The 20268-nt window shown below is 42.8% G+C and overlaps 2 protein-coding genes across 2 annotated transcripts; both read right to left on the reverse strand.

The window, feature by feature from the left end:
- Window positions 1-835: 835 nt before the first annotated feature.
- tmem238l (transmembrane protein 238 like) lies at window positions 836-4832 on the reverse strand. Its single transcript, XM_017303434.2, has one exon. It carries the CDS (start codon window positions 4706-4708, stop codon window positions 4214-4216), a length of 495 nt encoding a protein of 164 aa, XP_017158923.2. The 5' UTR covers window positions 4709-4832; the 3' UTR covers window positions 836-4213.
- Window positions 4833-7168: 2336 nt separating this feature from the next.
- On the reverse strand, window positions 7169-10235 carry pirt (phosphoinositide interacting regulator of transient receptor potential channels). The gene is made up of 2 exons (XM_008402930.3): window positions 9872-10235; window positions 7169-7983 (listed from the first exon to the last, which is right to left on the reverse strand). The coding sequence occupies exon 2, from the start codon at window positions 7949-7951 to the stop codon at window positions 7550-7552; it is 402 nt and encodes a 133-aa protein (XP_008401152.1). The 5' UTR covers window positions 7952-7983; window positions 9872-10235; the 3' UTR covers window positions 7169-7549.
- Between the last annotated feature and the right edge of the window lie 10033 nt (window positions 10236-20268).

Here is a 20268-nt window from a genome sequence, read left to right on the forward strand (position 1 = left end):
GTTGTAATTAACAGAATCATTTCTTGTTCTTCATGTTCTTGTTGCTGCCTTGTGAGGACAGCCGATCCCAGGCCAGGAAGAACACCCGCCTCCTGTCGCTCCTCTGGGATTCACTGAGCGCCTCTTCATCATTTCCACCAGCAGGGAGGAAATCTGAGCCTCCTCACTGAAGCCTCTTGCCATCTGAATCTCTCCTGAGAGCAGCTATTGTGCACAAACGTGTCCAGCTGTGATTAAGGCTTGTAAGGACGCGTTGAATCAATGGGATGTGAGAGGAAGCGGGCCGAGCGGCTGGGGCTGCATCACTCCTCATCTTCACTTCCTGTCCAGCAGCAGCAGCCGAATGGACGCATTAATGACACTTCCCCATCTCTGAGGGAGATAATGGGGCCTTGAGTGCAGATTAAGGCTGGAGGGTCGGGGCGTGGACGAGGAGTTTTAGTTTCAGCGTCCCTGTTGACTTTCATGGAGCTGTAGTGGTGCTTAAGGCGAAGCTTTCTGGCTTCTCCTCATCCTCAGCTCCTCTAAACACCATTAGCGCTCAGATGTTCTCGGCGCTGAACGCCATTTTAATTTGAGGGCCTGGATGATGCGTCTGAGCTGCTCTTCTTCCAGGACGGAGGATTAAACAACATCCAACCGCAGGGATGTTAAAGACACGACCTGCAGGATCCAGACAGGCAGAATCACCTGAATAATGAAGCATCTGGATAAAAATAAAGATAAAACTAATTATACACAAAACAGTAAGGAGTAAAATATGAATGAGGTCACCTCATTAGCTATTAAATATGCAAATTTACCAGAACACTGCAAAAACACAAAATCATGAGAATTATTTTCAAACATTTTATTACACTTAAGATCAAAACTCACCAACAACAGCAAGAACCAGGAGCTGGTTTGATGCCTATAATTCCTTAAATAATCTGACAGACAAAACATTTTTCACACATTTAAGTTATAATATAATATAAATTATAACATTGTCACCTTCCTAAAACAACAACCTAATGAGTCAAAGATGATTTCAGTTTGAAAAACAGCCACTTTCATGAGTCCTGGAATATTATTTTGAGTCGTTCCTCCCAGATTATTTCACTAACTTCCCATCAACAGGCAACTATTGAACAGCTTCTTTAAATGTTGTATTTACAGTGAAAACACTTGGTGAGGTGACGTTTTGCAGTGTAGGTGGAGCTGATGGAAACCTGCGGTTTGTTGTTTCTAATATTATCTCAGCAAAGCGAGCAGCACATCCAGTCCGGCTGGTTTGGGTCGGTGAAACAAAGAAACTCACACAGCGTCATTTCACAGCACTTTAGTTCAGAATGTCGTCCTTCATACATAAATGTGCAACGACTGAAAGTTAAACCCAAACTGACAACATGTGGATCAGAAACACAACCAGGCTCAGTTCTGTAAGCGTCCAGCTGATAACGAGAACCACAGTCAGAATCATGGAGGTCCGGTTGGACGGGAAGCTGGTTCTGGTTCCTGGTCCAGAAACGAGTTCAGGTTGAATCCCACTTCCTGCAGTCAGGCTCCAGAGAGACCAGTTCTGATTTCCAGGCTGCTTCATGTGGATCCGTCCATTCTCTCCTCATGTTGACACCTCAGACCCGATCCGACCCGATCCGACCCGATTGGACCCGATCAGACCCGATCCGACCCGATCCAACCCGATCAGACCTGATCAGACCCGATCCGACTCGATCCGACCCCATCTGCCCTCATCCAGGCCGGGGAGGTCACAGGATGTCCGGCTTTCGGAGGTTGAGCTCCTCCTCTGAGACGGTCAGATTCCCCAGGTACCAGAATATCCACAGAACCAGGCTGAGGAAGATGAGCAGCGGCCCGGACAGGACGAAGAAGTCCCAGTAGGGCAGCGGAGCGAAGATGCCGATGAGGAGCAGCAGGAGGCCGACCACGTCCAGGAAGATGGCCAGGCCGATGAAGAAGCCGGTGCACTTCCCCTCCTCCATGTTTGGGCCGGCGGCGCCGGTGCGGACGGCTGGCTGTCTGCTGGCGGAGTGACGGACCCGGAGCCGGTCGCTCCAGAAAACTGCTGTTCTGGTCTGAAGCATCATTGTTATTCACTGAAAACACGCCTTACATTTCTGTCATAGCTGAGTGTCAGTGGCAGGACCGGTACCGGGTGGACCGGTACCGGATGGACGGGCCGTACCTCCAGCTGACGGCCCGGTTTCTCCCTGCATGCCTGACTCTGCATCTCAACCAGAACCTCTGACATGAAAACCCAGCAGGTCAAACGGCGTCTTTGCAAAGTGAATTTTACTGATTTGAGATTTTGAAACAGTTCTTGGACATCATGGAAAGTTCACACCTCGTTTGACCTCTGACCTTCCTGACTAACAGGAAGTGATGCGCCAGAGACACGGAGGTTTATAAGAACGTCTCGGCTCTGGCTGAAGGAAGCTGGAAGTCTCTGATATTTGTGTCGTTTGCTCCAGGTGGATCGTTTGTCTCCGTTTCAGAGTCAGGAGGCGTTCGAGGCTCTGAGGAGGATTTTAATACCACAACAAACAAAAGCTGAGCAAGAAGTCAAACCAGTCTGACCAGAGCCCAGCAGGAAGCGTGACTGGGCAGAAACACAGGAAACAAAAACAGGTGAAACTTCACGTCCTGAAGAACAAATCCTCAGAGTTTGTCAGAATCTTCATACAACTGAAATTAAAGTTGCGTTTTGTGCGTTTAGTGAGTCAGAGTGTAATTTCAACAAGCAGTTATCAGAAAACAAAACACAAAGAAATGAACAGATCATCCATTTCAGTCCAAATAAACTGAAACATCTGATGATCCTCAGTTTGAACAGAATAATCCAGTTATTTACCTCTGACAGATTCAGATTTAATGTCTGTCAACCAAGAAATGTCTGATCTAAAATATAATAAAACAAAATAATGGATATTAATTTAGAATATGCTCTTATATACATTTGAATAAAACAATTTGAATAATCAGTCTGCAGGACTCTGAACCATCACCCTAAGCAGCTTCAGGCGTCTGAGTTCACAGCTACATGAATAAATCTGCTACAATATGATTGATAAAAGGCTCAGTTTAACTTTATAGGCGCTAAAAGCGAATCACATATGGATTATTTTCTACACTCTAAAAAGTGTATTTGGGCTGCAGTTCATCTTATGGACTTATTTACATTAATTTCACTTAATTCTTTTGCTTTGACAACTTACTTTTTTGTGTTAATTTAACTCAAAACTTACAAATCTTTAACCTAAAGGAACTTTTCACTTTGACTTTACTTGAAACAATTGAGTTCAATGCCAGTTTCATATCCTTCGTCTGACCAACTCAATTTATTATGATCATCCAACTCAATTTGCTTAGTTTTTATAACTTCATTCATAAGGGGTTTAATGTGACAAATTTAAGTCACTCTTACACAAATCCTTTATTTTCTTCTAATAAACATTTAAAATCTCTTTGATTTAATTCTACAGAAAGTCAACTCAAACTTTTAAGTGGTTCCAAACTAAATTTTAAAACTCTTTTTACAGTGTCCTCTACATACACACATGTTTTCCTTAAAGGACCTTTTTACTTGGACTTTACCTGAAATAATTAAGTTTAATATCACGTTTATATCCCTCGTCTGACCAAGACTCAAGCTTACAGGGACAGATTCCCTGGTGACCATGGCTCTGTGGGTTGATGGTTCGATTCCAGCTCCCTCCTGCCACATGCCAATCTGCCCCTGGGCACTTAACCCCAAGTTGATCTGGGCATTAAATAAATGTGACTCTAGTGTAAAGTAAACTAAATGATTTGAGTAAGAGACTGACTTAAATCTGTTATCTTAAACATACTTAATAAATTTGTTAAAAATAAATTAACAAATTGAGTTGGATGATTATAATATATTGAATTGATTAAACGTAATAAATTAAGTTGGATCAATTTAATTGAATTGCTTCTATAGGTAACAAGCAATTCAATTAATTTGGTTCAACTATTTTCTTTTTAGAGTGTAATAAATTATCAGAATCACTTCAGCAGTGCAAATGGTCTAGTTAAAACATTAACGTACTTGAAATAATAATTGCAGATTGTTTTTGAAATGAGAGTAAATTGGACCTTCAGTCCTGCAAGTTTAACTTCTGAACCTGAAAGTTTTGGCAGATTTCAACATTTGGACCGACAGGAAGCGGCTGGATGCGAACCGAGCCGGTCAGTCCACGGACTGCTCCGCGTCAGCGCCGTCCGTGGAGCCGTCGTAGCCCTCGTTCAGGAACACCGTGGATTTGCCCCACGTCACCTTTCCCGGTTTCATCGGAGGAGTCCCCGCTTGGCTGCGGTCCTCGTCCTCCACCACGCACTTCACGCAGTCCTCCCCTTTCGGCCTCAGGCTCAGCCTCTCCGAGATCTTCCTGGCCAGCAGCGCGATGCTGTTCCTCTTCTGCCCGTCGTACTCCGACACCCGGATGTTGCCCACGTACCACATGAGCCAGCAGGCCAGGCTGGCGAAGATGATGATGGAGCCCGAGTAGATCAAGAAGTCTCCGTAGAAGAGGCCGTCGATGCGCAGGTCGCCGAAGATCCCGACGAACAGCAGAACCAGGCCCAGGATGTCAAAGGTGACGGCGAGCAGGAAGAAGGGCAGGCAGGTCCCGATGTGCTGGAGGAGAGCCATGCTGGGCGCTTTGCTCTGGCCGGGATCCTTCATCCTTTGTATAGCGGAGCAGGTCGGGACCGCGCACCAGCAGAGAAACGCCCCGCCTGAAGACAAACAGCTTCACCCGCATGGAGCGCAGTTTGCTGAGGGCTGAGCGGCTCCGCGGGCATCCAGACCCACGATCACATGCTCGGCTCCGGGCGGACATATTAGCATATTATTTGCTTGTCAAATATTCAGCAGGAGGAAAACAAATTTGACCTTTTTACTGCAGGTCTTCACCAACAGGACAAACTGTGACTGATTGTGACTGATTTAGAATAATAATGTCATTTCTGTGAGAGATTATATTCATTCTGTAGAAGAAACAAAAACTTTAAGGCTTTTTGATCAACTTTCTGTTCTTGTCTGTATTTTGCGACTGTTTATTGGAGCAGATAGAAAAAATGTCCGCCAAAAGACTCAGAAACTCTAAAATAAAGCTTTAGGGAAAAACTCCAACTTGGATTTCTTTTTAGACATTTTGAAATTAAACTTAGGAATTTTCTGAAAAGCAAACAAAAAAACAAAACAAGGACATTTCTAAGCTTGAATAATCAACGTTTTGCTAGAAAAATTATTTGCAGTTTATTTTCTAGAAAAATCAAGGAAACTTCTGAGTTTTAATCATTTACAAGGAAAATGTCAGAAATTTTCTAGAAAACCATTTAGGGTCAATAGTTGAAATGTTTTTTACTTTTGAAACTTAAAAATCTTTTTTAAAAATTCTAATAAATTCCTGAGATTAACGTCAGAGTTTTTGGCAGCAAAAGTTTATTCCTGTTTTTTCTCCCGTCATAATGTTTACACATTTATGAACATAAAAGATTTAAGGTTCTGGACGGTTCCCCTGGTTTTGTCTGGTCAGAATCGTTTTGTCCGTTTTGCTACGCTAACTTGAGAAGCAAGAAAAAAATGAAGATGGAAAATAACATTTCAGGAAATTATTTTAGCTTATATTTAAAAATAAAATGTAAAAAAAAATATTACATTTCAGAATAAAATTATTAAAAAGTATACCTTTTTTTTAAACTTCTATTCAGGGTCCCACCTAGCGCCTCCTGGTGGCCCCCCAGCGGGACGCAGCCCCTACTTTGAGAAACTGGTTTATTCTACTTCATGCAGCCAGGCAGGTTCTGTTTTACTGAATTTACCCTCAGACAGTTGAACTCAGTTTTATTTTATTATGTAAAAGTTATATTTTTCATAGATTAGCTTGCAGAGATTTTTCTTAACGTTTTCTTCAAACTGTATTTATTCAGATTATGTTGATAGTAAAAACCTAGAAAATCAAAACCAGACGTGTCTGTCAGTGAGCTTGTTTGAATGTGTAAAATAGTGAGTTAGCTCATGATTAGCCTGGTTGGGCCGCCCGCCACGCTGCAGGCTGAGGGAAGGTGAACCTAGATTTGCATTTCATTTCTTAGGAAAATTGAAGATGAGCTTCTTGGTGACTTAGTGCGTCATTCAGAGAGTCTTTGAGCATAAATAAATCATAACCTGTGGTTATCAGAGAGGATATAATGGAGAGAAACGGTGAGGTTGGGGTTAAACTCTGTCATTTCTGATGAAACTTGTTGATTTCTCTTCCCAGATTTCCCAGGATTTCCCACTGATTGCTGCTACAGGATTCCCAGATCTATCATTATTATTAATTAATTCATAAACATGAATTATTTTCAGCGCGGCCTGTTGATTTAACTCTGAACCCTCCTGCAGCTGAATCTGGGCCTGCAGGTGTTTCTGAATGTTTTTCTTGTCATTTTCTATTTTAAATCTTTTTTGAATCTTGTTCTTTCGAGTCGCTCCAGTCAAACTCTGATCATTTGCATCCTTCCAGGCAGAAACCATTTCCATCCCTTCCTCTGCTGCTTACTGGAAGCAACAAGACAATAAAACGGAAAGTGATAATTATAAACTCTTTTAATTATTCATGAGGCTGAAACTTCACTTCTCTCTCACATGAATATTTAAAATGTCTCTTTTCGGTCTCATCTGTGCTAAAACCTTGTAAATGTGTGAATAATGGCCCTTTGACTACCGGGAGCAGCTCGTAAAAGTTATACTGAAAAAAATTAACAGCAAAATGTTGTTTTATTTAGTCTGTCACAGAGAAAAACATAAGGGTATTCATTTTTAAAGTCATATTTTCAACACGTTATTCACACATTTATAAATGTCAGAGAACTAAACTGAATATTTCATTCACAAGCTAAATATTTAGTTTGCAAATTCAATATTTAATCTGGAACTAAAGATTTATTTTGCCAACAAAATGTTTAGTTTATTTTGCAAACTAAACATTTAGTTCCAAACTAAAAGTGTTAGTTTGGAACTAAATGTTTAGTTAGTAAAATAAATATTTAAGCATGCCTAGGTGGGCCCCATATGGGGAAATGAGGGCAGACATATGAGTCCCATATGGGTTTGTCCGCGGGTTCCACGGTGGCCCCACATGGGTTTGCCCATGTAGGGCCACAGCCCATGGGCAAACCCATATGGGACCCATATGTCTGCCCTCATTTCCCCATATGGGGCCCCCCTACGCATGCTGGCAGGGAATTGTGGCTAAATATTTAGCTTATAAACTAAGCATTTAGTCTGGAACTAAATATGCAGTCTGTTAACTTCATATTTATAACTAAACATTTACTTTGTGATTCTGACATTTATAAATGTAACACGACAGACTAAGTCAACGTAACATTGCCGTTAATGTTTTACAGTGTAGCTCTCCACCCGGCCGCCGTCATGCACAGCGGACCGGCCGCTGCCCCGGGCGGTGAGCAGAAATGCTTCATAAATATCTTAATCTCATGCTGAAACCGTGTTCCCGGGAAACCCCCGATGACGTCACACGCTGACGACCGGAGGCTTGTAGTAGCTGAGGGGCCTCCGCATGTGGGAGCGCTTCTTGTTCTTCTTGGTGATGGGGATGAGCACCACCCCCACCACCAGCACCATCAGCCCGATGGACAGCAGTGCCGGCCCCAGCAGGGCGGTGGGCCGCTCGCACGGGCCGGCGAAGCACAGGCCGCTGATGATGATGCCGCAGGCCAGGAAGCCGCCCCCGGTGGACATGAAGTGAATGGGGAACCAGAAGACGTCGCATAGTTTGGGCGGCGGCTCCGTGGTCCAGAGCGACTCGCTGCGGGACAGAGAGAAGACGGTGCTGGCTGCGTGGCTGGGCGGCGTGAGCCGGTCCTGGGAGAGGGCGCACTCCCCCAGGGGGATGTTCTCTGGGCTGCCCGCCATGACCTCCAGGGCTCTGGGGGGAGAAGATCAATCTGGGAGGAGAAATATGATCATACTGAGACTTGGTGATATTTTATTCACTCATTCATTTTTATGATTTATTTTTGGTCTCTATCACCTTTGTGGAGTAAATGCGTATGAACATATTCATTTTAATATAAGTTTATGACAGCTGCTCTGTTTTACAGTTACATAGGAACTTTGGATTTTAATAAAGATAAAACATGTTTTTCAGTTCACGTCTCACCGACAGTCAGAAACATAAACTTTACATTTTCACACATTTAAACCAACAAAGGATTTGAATTAATTGAATAATTAATTCAAATTCAAATAAAAATTGTCTGAACTTTTACTTTTTGATTGAATTATGTCAAATAATTTCTGAATACATTTTAAAATATGCTTTATGCATCATCAGTATTGATGAACATTCTGATTGCAGGATCTTTAACATTTTAACAAACATTATTTATCTAAACAGCCTTTATAGACTAAATCTCTCAAACCTTTTCATCAGCACTATTTTAGTTCTTTAGTTTCAGAATCTGATCCATGAAGTGAAACTTCAAACAAAACTCACTTTGGTACTGAGGATTAAAATCCGTCTTTATCTTTAGCTTTAGGCACCTAAAGGTTTTGGGTCAAAGCGGAACTGTGATCAGAACCATTCAGAACTTCATCCTCTTTACTAAAAACCCAGATCCAGCTGAACAGAAGTGATCCCAGGATGATGCTGCCTCTACCGTGTCTCTGTGTCGTCTTGAACTTGTGTCCCAGATTTTGGCGTTTGATTTCAGCAGATCAGATTCTTGTTGAAATTTGAGATTTTCCAGCTAATCTGGATGATTTCTGAGGAATAAATTTCTAAATAATGCGTGGATTGAATTCCTTCGGCTCCTGTGGTTTGGAAACGTTCCTGACGTATTGAATGTCTTTTTATCAGTTTCAGAAACGTCCAGGTTTTTAATGACAACAAATTCAAAATTTTCTCCAAATATGAGTAAATGACTTCACTGTATCCTTATCCTGACTGATACCTTTGCACAACGAGATACTTTGACCCTTTGTAATCATTTCTACACAGAAAAATCAGATTTATTTCAGGTTTAACTGAAACTGATGACTGAGGAAGACTGAACACTGAAGCCGATTAAACTTTTTCTTCCGCAACGTTTTAATTTAAAGTTTATGAAACATATTTTTCTGTTGATCTTTCTTCTCACAGATTTGTTTGCTTTTCATCTGAATTGTACATTATGTCATATGTCACATGTGGAAATGAATTTTACATGAACAACCTGACTTTAACAAGCAAGTTTTACATTCCCTTCATTTCAGGAAAACAGTTTTTTATATTATTTAAAAGTTTTGAACCAATTCAGACTCAACATAAAACAGCCTCTCCTTCCTGCTGGACTCTGTCCTCAGTCAGATCTGTTGTTCCAGCCCAAACTGGAGAAGACGGTTTGAAACGTGATTCCACTGATCAATAAATGACATCATGCATCCGTTAGTTTCCAGCAGCCTGGAGCTTCCAGTCGATTTCCGTCCCAAAACGCTCCGCGCTGCTTCTCCGCCTGCATGGCTGCACTGAAACAAACTCGGATCATCTGGGACGTTTCTGACTCTCGTTTGAGTCGTTTTATTTCAGGCAGATGAATTATTTCAGTTGTGTCTCTGTAAATAATTGATCTTTGCTAAATTGTTCACGTCTTTTATTGTCTGGATTATTTTACTGGAGGTAATGAAGCTCCCTGTCAATTATTAACACTTTGATAGAAGTATTGATCATGACAGGCCACACCCTCCAGCCTCCATCACTAATACAAATCACTGGAACAACAAAGGTTTTGCTCGCATGGAAACAATAATCTTTATCTTTATAAACATTCTTCTAACAAGAGGAAACAGACTTACCGTTCAGATCTGGTTCAAATCTGCTTTTACAGATTAGAGTCACATGAAGAAGCAAAAACAGGCAGAAATCTACAGAATCAGCTGAGAAAACCTTCCTCCCACTGCCTGACCAGAGAAACCAGTAAGAGGCTTCGCCACCGATTCCCACTCAGCAACCCTCTGCCCACCTCCTCTGCTTTCTCCACCTCCTCCTTGGAAACCCCGACCGCCGCAGCCTCACCGCCACGCAGCATGGCTGCGTCCTGATGCTGCAGGAGGCGGACAGGAAACCCATCCACCCTGACCCTCGACCCCCAGGAAACTAAACCCCCCAACCCCAGAAGACTAAAACCACCTGGAAACTAAAACCACCTGGAAACTAAAACCACCTGGAAACTAAAACCACCAGGAAACTAAAACCACCTGGAAACTAAAACCACCAGAAGACTAAAACCACCTGGAAACTAAAACCACCTGGAAACTAAAACCACCTGGAAACTAAAACCACCTGGAAACTAAAACCACCAGGAAACTAAAACCACCTGGAAACTAAAACCACCTGGAAACTAAACCCACCAGGAAACTAAAACCACCTGGAAACTAAAACCACCAGGAAACTAAAACCACCTGGAAACTAAAACCACCTGGAAACTAAAACCACCTGGAAACTAAAACCACCTGGAAACTAAAACCACCAGAAGACTAAAACCACCAGAAGACTAAAACCACCTGGAAACTAAAACCACCTGGAAACTAAAACCACCAGGAAACTAAAACCACCTGGAAACTAAAACCACCAGGAAACTAAAACCACCAGGAAACTAAAACCACCTGGAAACTAAAACCACCTGGAAACTAAAACCACCTGGAAACTAAAACCACCAGGAAACTAAAACCACCTGGAAACTAAAACCACCTGGAAACTAAAACCACCAGGAAACTAAAACCACCTGGAAACTAAAACCACCAGGAAACTAAAACCACCTGGAAACTAAAACCACCTGGAAACTAAAACCACCTGGAAACTAAAACCACCTGGAAACTAAAACCACCAGAAGACTAAAACCACCAGAAGACTAAAACCACCTGGAAACTAAAACCACCTGGAAACTAAAACCACCAGGAAACTAAAACCACCTGGAAACTAAAACCACCAGAAGACTAAAACCACCTGGAAACTAAAACCACCTGGAAACTAAAACCACCTGGAAACTAAAACCACCATTAAACTAAAACCACCTGGAAACTAAAACCACCTGGAAACTAAAACCACCTGGAAACTAAAACCACCAGGAAACTAAAACCACCTGGAAACTAAAACCACCTGGAAACTAAAACCACCTGGAAACTAAAACCACCAGGAAACTAAAACCACCTGGAAACTAAAACCACCAGGAAACTAAAACCACCTGGAAACTAAAACCACCAGGAAACTAAAACCACCAGGAAACTAAAACCACCTGGAAACTAAAACCACCAGGAAACTAAAACCACCAGGAAACTAAAAACCACCAGGAAACTAAACCACCTGGAAACTAAAACCACCAGAAGACTAAAAACCCACCAGAAGACTAAAACCAACCTGGAAACTAAAACCACCGGAAACTAAAACCACCAGAAGACTAAAACCACCTGGAAACTAAAACCACTGGAAACTAAAACCACCAGAAGACTAAACCACCTGGGAAACAAAACCACCTGGAAACTAAAACCACCTGGAAACTAAACCACCTGGAAACTAAACCACTGGAAACTAAAACCACCAGAAGACTAAAACACCTGAAACAAAACACTGAAACTACCGAACTAAACACCTGGAAACTAAAACCACCTGGAAACTAAAACCACCAGAAGACTAAAACCACCTGGAAACTAAAACCACCTGGAAACTAAAACCACCTGGAAACTAAAACCACCTGGAAACTAAAACCACCTGGAAACTAAAACCACCAGGAAACTAAAACCACCGAAATAAAACCACCGGAAACTAAAACCACCTGGAAACTAAAACCACCTGGAAACTAAACCACCAGGAAACTAAAACCACCTGGAAACTAAAACCACCAGGAAACTAAAACCACCAGGAAACTAAAACCACCTGGAAACTAAAACCACCAGGAAACTAAAACCACCAGGAAACTAAAACCACCAGGAAACTAAAACCACCAGGAAACTAAAACCACCAGGAAACTAAAACCACCTGGAAACTAAACCACCTGGAAACTAAAACCACCTACTAAACCCCAGGAACTAAAACCACCAGGAAACTAAAACCACCTGGAAACTAAAACCACCTGGAAACTAAAACCACCTGGAAACTAAAACCACCAGGAAACTAAAACCACCAGGAAACTAAAACCACCTGGAAACTAAAACCACCAGGAAACTAAAACCACCTGGAAACTAAAACCACCTGGAAACTAAAACCACCTGGAAACTAAAACCACCTGGAAACTAAAACCACCAGAAGACTAAAACCACCAGAAGACTAAAACCACCTGGAAACTAAAACCACCTGGAAACTAAAACCACCAGGAAACTAAAACCACCAGGAAACTAAAACCACCAGAAGACTAAAACCACCAGAAGACTAAAACTACCTGGAAACTAAAACCACCTGGAAACTAAAACCACCTGGAAACTAAAACCACCATTAAACTAAAACCACCAGGAAACTAAAACCACCTGGAAACTAAAACCACCTGGAAACTAAAACCACCTGGAAACTAAAACCACCAGGAAACTAAAACCACCTGGAAACTAAAACCACCTGGAAACTAAAACCACCTGAACTAAAACACCGGAACAACCACCTGGAAACTAAAACCACCAGGAAACTAAAACCACCTGGAAACTAAAACCACCTGGAAACTAAAACCACCAGGAAACTAAAACCACCTGGAAACTAAAACCACCTGGAAACTAAAACCACCTGGAAACTAAAACCACCAGGAAACTAAAACCACCTGGAAACTAAAACCACCAGGAAACTAAAACCACCTGGAAACTAAAACCACCTGGAAACTAAAACCACCAGGAAACTAAAACCACCAGGAAACTAAAACCACCTGGAAACTAAAACCACCAGAAGACTAAAACCACCAGAAGACTAAAACCACCTGGAAACTAAAACCACCTGGAAACTAAAACCACCAGAAGACTAAAACCACCAGAAGACTAAAACCACCTGGAAACTAAAACCACCTGGAAACTAAAACCACCAGGAAACTAAAAACTTCCTGGAAACTAAAATTCCCAGAAAAATAAACCCTGTGGAGACTAAAACCTGTGGAGACTAAAACCTGTGGAGACTAAACCTGTGGAGACTAACCCTGTGGAGACTAACCCTGTGGAGACTAAAACTGTGGAGACTAAACCTGTGGAGACTAAATCTGTGGAGACTAAATCTGTGGAGACTAAATCTGTGGAGACTAAAACCTGTGGAGACTAAATCTGTGGAGACTAAAACCTGTGGAGACTAAACCTGTGGAGACTAACCCTGTGGAGACTAAAACCTGTGGAGACTAAAACCTGTGGAGACTAAATCTGTGGAGACTAAAACCTGTGGAGACTAAAACCTGTGGAGACTAAAACCTGTGGAGACTAAATCTGTGGAGACTAAAACCTGTGGAGACCAAAACCTGTGGAGACTTAACCTGTGGAGACTAAATCTGTGGAGACTAACCCTGTGGAGACTAAACCCTGTGGAGACTAAAACCTGTGGAGACTAAACCTGTGGAGACTAAACCTGTGGAGACTAAAACCTGTGGAGACTAACCCTGTGGAGACTAAACCTGTGGAGACTAACCCTGTGGAGACTAAATCTGTGGAGACTAAACCCTGTGGAGACTAACCCTGTGGAGACTAACCCTGTGGAGACTAAACCTGTGGAGACTAAACCCTGTGGAGACTAACCCTGTGGAGACTAAACCCTGTGGAGACTAACCCTGTGGAGACTAACCCTGTGGAGACTAACCCTGTGGAGACTAACCCTGTGGAGACTAACCCTGTGGAGACTAACCTCCCGGCTCCACAGCGGCTCCAGGTTCTCTCTGTGGAGGCGTTTCTCCACAGAGAAATGTCTCCCGTCATCCACACTCAGACTTTCCAACATGTTGGCACAACATTGATCCAAAGCTCCCCTCCCCTCCCCTCCCCTCCCCTCCCCTCCCCCCCCCCCCCCCCCTCCCCTCCCCTCCCCTCCCCTCCCCTCCCCTGAACCGACACTTTCAGAGCAAAAAATCTGAAGCTTTATCAGATTACCATAAAAAGATAAAATAAAATAAAAAGTCTGAACTTGTGATACCATGTATTCACCAGCAGAGGGCAGCATCGGCCTGTTTTCCTCCACTCAGCGGTAATAATCTGTAGTGGATTATTTTCATGCTGAATTAAATATTTTCTCAGGTTATTTCATGTTTTGCCACAGTTTGCTTCATTTTCCTGCTGGATCTGAATGGTTTGATGATCATTTATTAATATGCAAACTAAAAGTTACAACCGAAAGACAAAACATTAAATCATCTAAAATTACATTTATTTAAAAATGAGGATTATATTTCTGAAAAACCTTTGGTTTCCTCTTTCATGGCTGTTAAAAGTTTTTTTCTTCTGTTTTTGCTTTTTATCACCTGAATGTTAAAATCAGACAACAATAAATGGAAATGTCCAAAAGAATAATTATTATAGTTATAGGTAGAAAATGGATTGATGGTGAACACTGGTGACAATATAAATAAATGAATATTAACAACTTTTACATCTTGAAACTATTTCTACTATGAAATGTTTTTAGAAATAAACAAAGAAAAGGTAAAGAGTAAAAGGAAACATGAGAACCTGCAGATGTTTTTATGTTTCATGAACCTCCTGCAGAGATCAGACTGAAACTTTCTCTCTCATCTACTTACAGTTCGGTCTGAGCAGAAACAGCAGAAAAAAGAAAATCACATTCTGGGAAATAACCAAAACTCAGCAGGAGTAAAGCCGGTTCCTCCACTCAGAGGCGGTGAGCATCAGAACCATCCAGTCAGGAAACGATCTTCCTCCGCTGGAGGCTGATCTTCCCTTTGTTGGCCTTGAAACGTCTTCATGTTGACTTGGAGCAGGAAAAGGAGCTGCAGGCTGGAGAACACTGAGACCCGACCCGACCCGACCCGAACAAACCCGACCCGACCCGAACAAACCCGACCCGAACAAACCCGACCCGACCCGAACAAACCTGACCCGACCCGAACAAACCCGACCCGACCCGACCCGAACAAACCCGACCCGACCCGAACAAACCCGACCCGACCCGACCCACTTGGTCCTGAAGGACGGTGCCGTGTCTTCAGGCTGGAGGCAGCTGGCCTTCTCGACTCTGTGTGTGCGTGTGTGTGTGTGTGTGTGCGTGCGCGGGCGTGTGTGTGTGTGTGTGTGTGAGTGCGTGCGTGCGTGTGTGTGTGTGTGTATAGGTGTGTGTGTGAGTGTGTGCATGTGTGTGTGTGTGTGTGAGTGTGTGTGTGTGTGTGTGAGTGCGTGCGTGTGTGTGTGTGTGTGTGTGTGTGTGTGTGTGTGTGAGTGCGTGCGTGTGTGTGTGTGTGTGTGTGTGTGTGTGTGTGTGTGTGTGAGTGCGTGCGTGCTTGTGTGTGTGTGTGGGTGAGTGCGTGCGTGTGTGTGTGTGTGTGTGTGTGCGCGTGTGTAGGTGCGTGTGTGTGAGTGCGTGCATGTGTGTGTAGGTGTGTGTGCGTGCATGTGTGTGTGTGCGTGTGTGTGTGTGAGTGCGTGCATGCATGTGTGTGTGTGTGTGTGTGTGTGTGTGTGTGTGTGGTTGCTGGCTCTTCGGTCTGGTCTCTCTGTCTAATGGCTGCTGGACAGATGCAGTTGATTCTGAGAGTCTGAAACAAAACGTCATGTTTTTTCACCCACAATAAACCAGTTTGTTTAAAGTTCATCTGATAAATAAATAAGATAAAAAAACAAAATGTGAATGACATTTTGTTTAAAATTAAACAGATTAGCGTTTCATGGCAAAGGAAGCTGGACTTCATAAATATTTACTCTTAAGAAATTTGTTTTCACTTTTGAAAACTTGACATTTTTTTTCTATTCTTGGGTTTTAAATAAAATAAAAACCAATCATAAGAAGTTTGAAACATTGTCTTCTATTTTGATATTTATGATAAACTTGGCAAATGCAAAACCTTCATGTTGTTGTATCCATATGTAACAGTAATAGTTTTTATAACGACTTGTTGTGGAAGATTTTTCTACACATCTGCAAACTGTGGTGTGGATTTGAGTTCAGCCCCTTTTACTTTCATACCTCTAAATAAACCAAACGGTTTCTTTTAGCAGTCATGATAGTAAATAGTTTTGTGATTGGATTCAGCCAGCAGGCGCCTGGTTCTGGTTCTGGTTCTGGTTCTGGCCTCAGAGGTTCGTCAGAGAGAATCATCCAGAATCACGAAGACAAAGGAAGCCAGAGGAGAGAAAGTTCTGGGGAAGAAACTTCAGTTTGCAGCAGAAACTCAGGAAACGTGTGAAGGAATCTGCTCTGCTCAGGTGGAACCTGGAGGAGCGCACACACCTCCAAACTGCCCACATGAGTGACTGCATCTGTAGGATGGATAACATTTGACTTTCATTTTCCCATAAAACCGTCTCAGTGACGCGTATTTGTCTTACTTCCACTAACTGGTTATAGATTTATGAAGCCTCAGGGGGATCATCCATCCCTCCTCAGGCAGCTGCAGTTTATCGCTGCTCAGACGTTACAGTTTGACTCGTCTTGGTAAAGTCAGGTCTAATCCTGTTTGATGACAGGAACGCCGGATTAGGCCCGATAAGCTGCAGAATGCTGACTGGGCTGGACGGTTCAGGTCCGGATTCAGAGGAACCGGACGCTGCAGTTAAAGCCACCAGAACTAAGACGCTCTAACAACTCGGACCCTGGTGGCTTTTCAAGGATTAAAGGCAAATGCATTTTGGCCAAATGAAGCCTCACACAAAGCCTCGTTAACTCCTGGGAAAAAGCAACTCATCTGGCTGAGATTGGCTGATTTATCGACACGCAGAGCTGCTCTCTGCACAGGTGACCTTGGGAAACTAATTAATCTACTTTGCATATTTACAGCCTTTAGTTGGGTAAAGCCAGAGGCTGCAGCGTGACGCTCCGTCCTCCCAGCTCTCCCTCCGCCTCATTCTGTAAAATCACATCTGAAGTTTCAACAGAAATGATATAAAACCGACTGATCTGGACGATCAACAGGTTTCAGCACCAGCTGCTACCAAGTCCATCCATAAAACTGGTTATTTGGCACTTTGCATAAGAACAGCATGAAATGTTACAGAGAATAAAACACCAACAGACTCCTCTTCTAATGACCCAATAAAAAATAAAATAAAATAAAACACAGGAGAAACCAGAAGTTTACATACATCAGATCAAACGTCTGGTTTCAGTCAGAATCACCAAAATGATTCTTTGACTAAAATCCACAAGAAGAGAAACAAGAAACTTTAGTTCTCTCTCATCTGCATCTTCATGTTTTCTTCTTAATAAAAATTCAGCGTGTGTGTGTGTGTGTAATTGTGTGTGTGTGCGTGTGTGTGTGTGAGTGTAATTGTGTGTGTGTGTAATTGTGTGTGTGTGTGTGTGCGTGTTTGTGTGTAATTGTGTGTGTGTGTAATTGTGTGTGTGTGTTTGTGTGTAATTGTGTGTGTGTGTGTGTGTGTGTAATTGTGTGTGTGTGTGTTTGTGTGTAATTGTGTGTGTGTGTGTGTGTAATTGTGTGTGTGTGTGTAATTGTGTGTGTGTGTGTGGGGGTGTGTGTGTGTGTAATTGTGTGTGTGTGTGTGTGTGGGGGGGGGGTGTGCGTGTGTGTGTGTAATTCTGTGTGTGTGTTTGTGCGTGTGTGTGTAATTGTGTGTGTGTGTGTAATTGTGTGTGTGTGTGTAATTGTGTGTGTGTGTGTGGGGGGGTGTGTGTGTGTGTAATTGTGTGTGTGTGTGTAATTGTGTGTTTGTGCGTGTGTGTGTCAGGAACCTTTCATTTTAAACACTGGGTTTGAAAACATTGTTTTCAACGTGTAACATTATTAAAATCAGACATTCAGAGTGATAAACGTCTTTAAAGCTACAGGATGTAACTTTTATTAAAAAAACCATTTTCTGCATATTAAAGCTCCCACTGTGGAATATGAGACAGATCATCTGAGAAATAAATTAAACTTAAATTAAACTTGAACAAATAAAGATAACTTGATTCTTGACCTGAAACAGGAGAAGTTTGTTCTGACTGAGCTTCAGGCAGACACACACATCTTTCTGTTTGGTGTATGTAAACTTCTGGCTTCATCTGTAATCTTGGAGATTGAGGCTCAAATATCAGGAGGGATTTTTTAATCTCTGATCTTTCCATGAATCTGTTTTTAATTCCCCAAGAGGAGATTAAATTCTCTGTTTTTATCTGGTTGTTTGGTTAAGGAAGAAGATTAAAGAAATTAAATATAATTCTCACATGAAATTCAGAATTTTTCCTCTGATTTATGATATCAAAAGATTAAAATCATAATTCTAAAAAGAATAGAAATTATGAGAAAAACAATCTGAATTCTGAATCTAATGGAGGATTTTTTTTCCATCTGGTTGAGTTTAACAAAACAAAGATAAAAAGGCCGTTATTATTAATAACACAACGTTAATAAATCTCAGTCTGTCTGCAGAAGCTGAAGAGTTTCTCATCTTGAAGCATCGTCCGCGTTTCAGAACCGAAACATCTGTAAGTTCAGGAGCAGATCTGGGAATCTCCAGCTCCGTTTCCCAGCATTCCCAGGTCACTGCTGCGACTTTCTGCTTCCTCCCCTGCTGCGGCGCGTAGCAGGCGGAGAGGAGCAGCATGGGGGCGGCGGGGTGATGCTGTGGGACTGAATCAACAGATCAATACTGCAGCCACGTCTCATGTCTGACAGATTTGTTCCTCCAGTCTGATAATTGGGTGAAAACAGAGAGCGGCACGCTGCTGCAGAGCCGGAGTTCCTGCTGGGAGGATCTGCTGCTCCCAGTGGAAACCAGCAGAGAAAGACCAGTAAACCCAGAGAGAGCAAACTGACCAGTAAACCCAGAGAGAGCAAACTGACCAGTAAACCCAGAGAGAGCAAACTGACCAGTAAACCCAGAGAGAGCAAACTGACCAGTAAACCCAGAGAGAGCAAACTGACCAGTAAACCCAGAGAGAGCAAACTGACCAGTAAACCCAGAGAGAGCAAACTGACCAGTAAACCCAGTGAGAGCAAACTGACCAGTAAACCCAGAGAGAGCAAACTGACCAGTAAACCCAGAGAGAGCAAACTGACCAGTAAACCCAGAGAGAGCAAACTGACCAGTAAACCCAGAGAGAGCAAACTGACCAGTAAACCCAGAGAGAGCAAACTGATCAGTAAACCCAGAGAGTAAACTGACCAGTAAACCCAGAGAGAGCAAACTGACCAGTAAACCCAGAGAGAGCAAACTGACCAGTAAACCCAGAGAGAGCAAACTGACCAGTAAACCCAGAGAGAGCAAACTGACCAGTAAACCCAGAGAGCAAACTGACCAGTAAACCCAGAGAGTAAACTGACCAGTAAACCCAGAGAGAGCAAACTGACCAGTAAACCCAGAGAGAGCAAACTGACCAGTAAACCCAGAGAGAGCAAACTGACCAGTAAACCCAGAGAGAGCAAACTGACCAGTAAACCCAGAGAGAGCAAACTGACCAGTAAACCCAGAGAGCGCAAACTGACCAGTAAACCCAGAGAGCAAACTGACCAGTAAACCCAGAGAGCAAACTGACCAGTAAACCCAGAGAGAGCAAACTGACCAGTAAACCCAGAGAGCAAACTGACCAGTAAACCCAGAGAGCAAACTGACCAGTAAACCCAGAGAGAGCAAACTGACCAGTAAACCCAGAGAGAGCAAACTGACCAGTAAACCCAGAGAGCAAACTGACCAGTAAACCCAGAGAGCAAACTGACCAGTAAACCCAGAGAGAGCAAACTGACCAGTAAACCCAGAGAGAGCAAACTGACCAGTAAACCCAGAGAGCAAACTGACCAGTAAACCCAGAGAGAGCAAACTGACCAGTAAACCCAGAGAGAGCAAACTGACCAGTAAACCCAGAGAGAGCAAACTGACCAGTAAACCCAGAGAGCAAACTGACCAGTAAACCCAGAGAGCAAACTGACCAGTAAACCCACAGAGAGCAAACTGACCAGTAAACCCAGAGAGCAAACTGACCAGTAAACACACAGAGAGCAAACTGACCAGTAACCCAGAGAGCAACTGACCAGTAAACCCAGAGAGAGCAAACTGACAGTAAACCCAGAGAGTAAACTGACCAGTAAACCCAGAGAGCAAACTGACCAGTAAACCCAGAGAGAGCAAACTGACCAGTAAAC

The sequence above is a fragment of the Poecilia reticulata genome, chromosome 8 (assembly GCF_904066995.2).
Source record: "Poecilia reticulata chromosome 8, P_reticulata-male-v2, whole genome shotgun sequence".
NCBI classification, from domain to species: domain Eukaryota; kingdom Metazoa; phylum Chordata; class Actinopteri; order Cyprinodontiformes; family Poeciliidae; genus Poecilia; species Poecilia reticulata.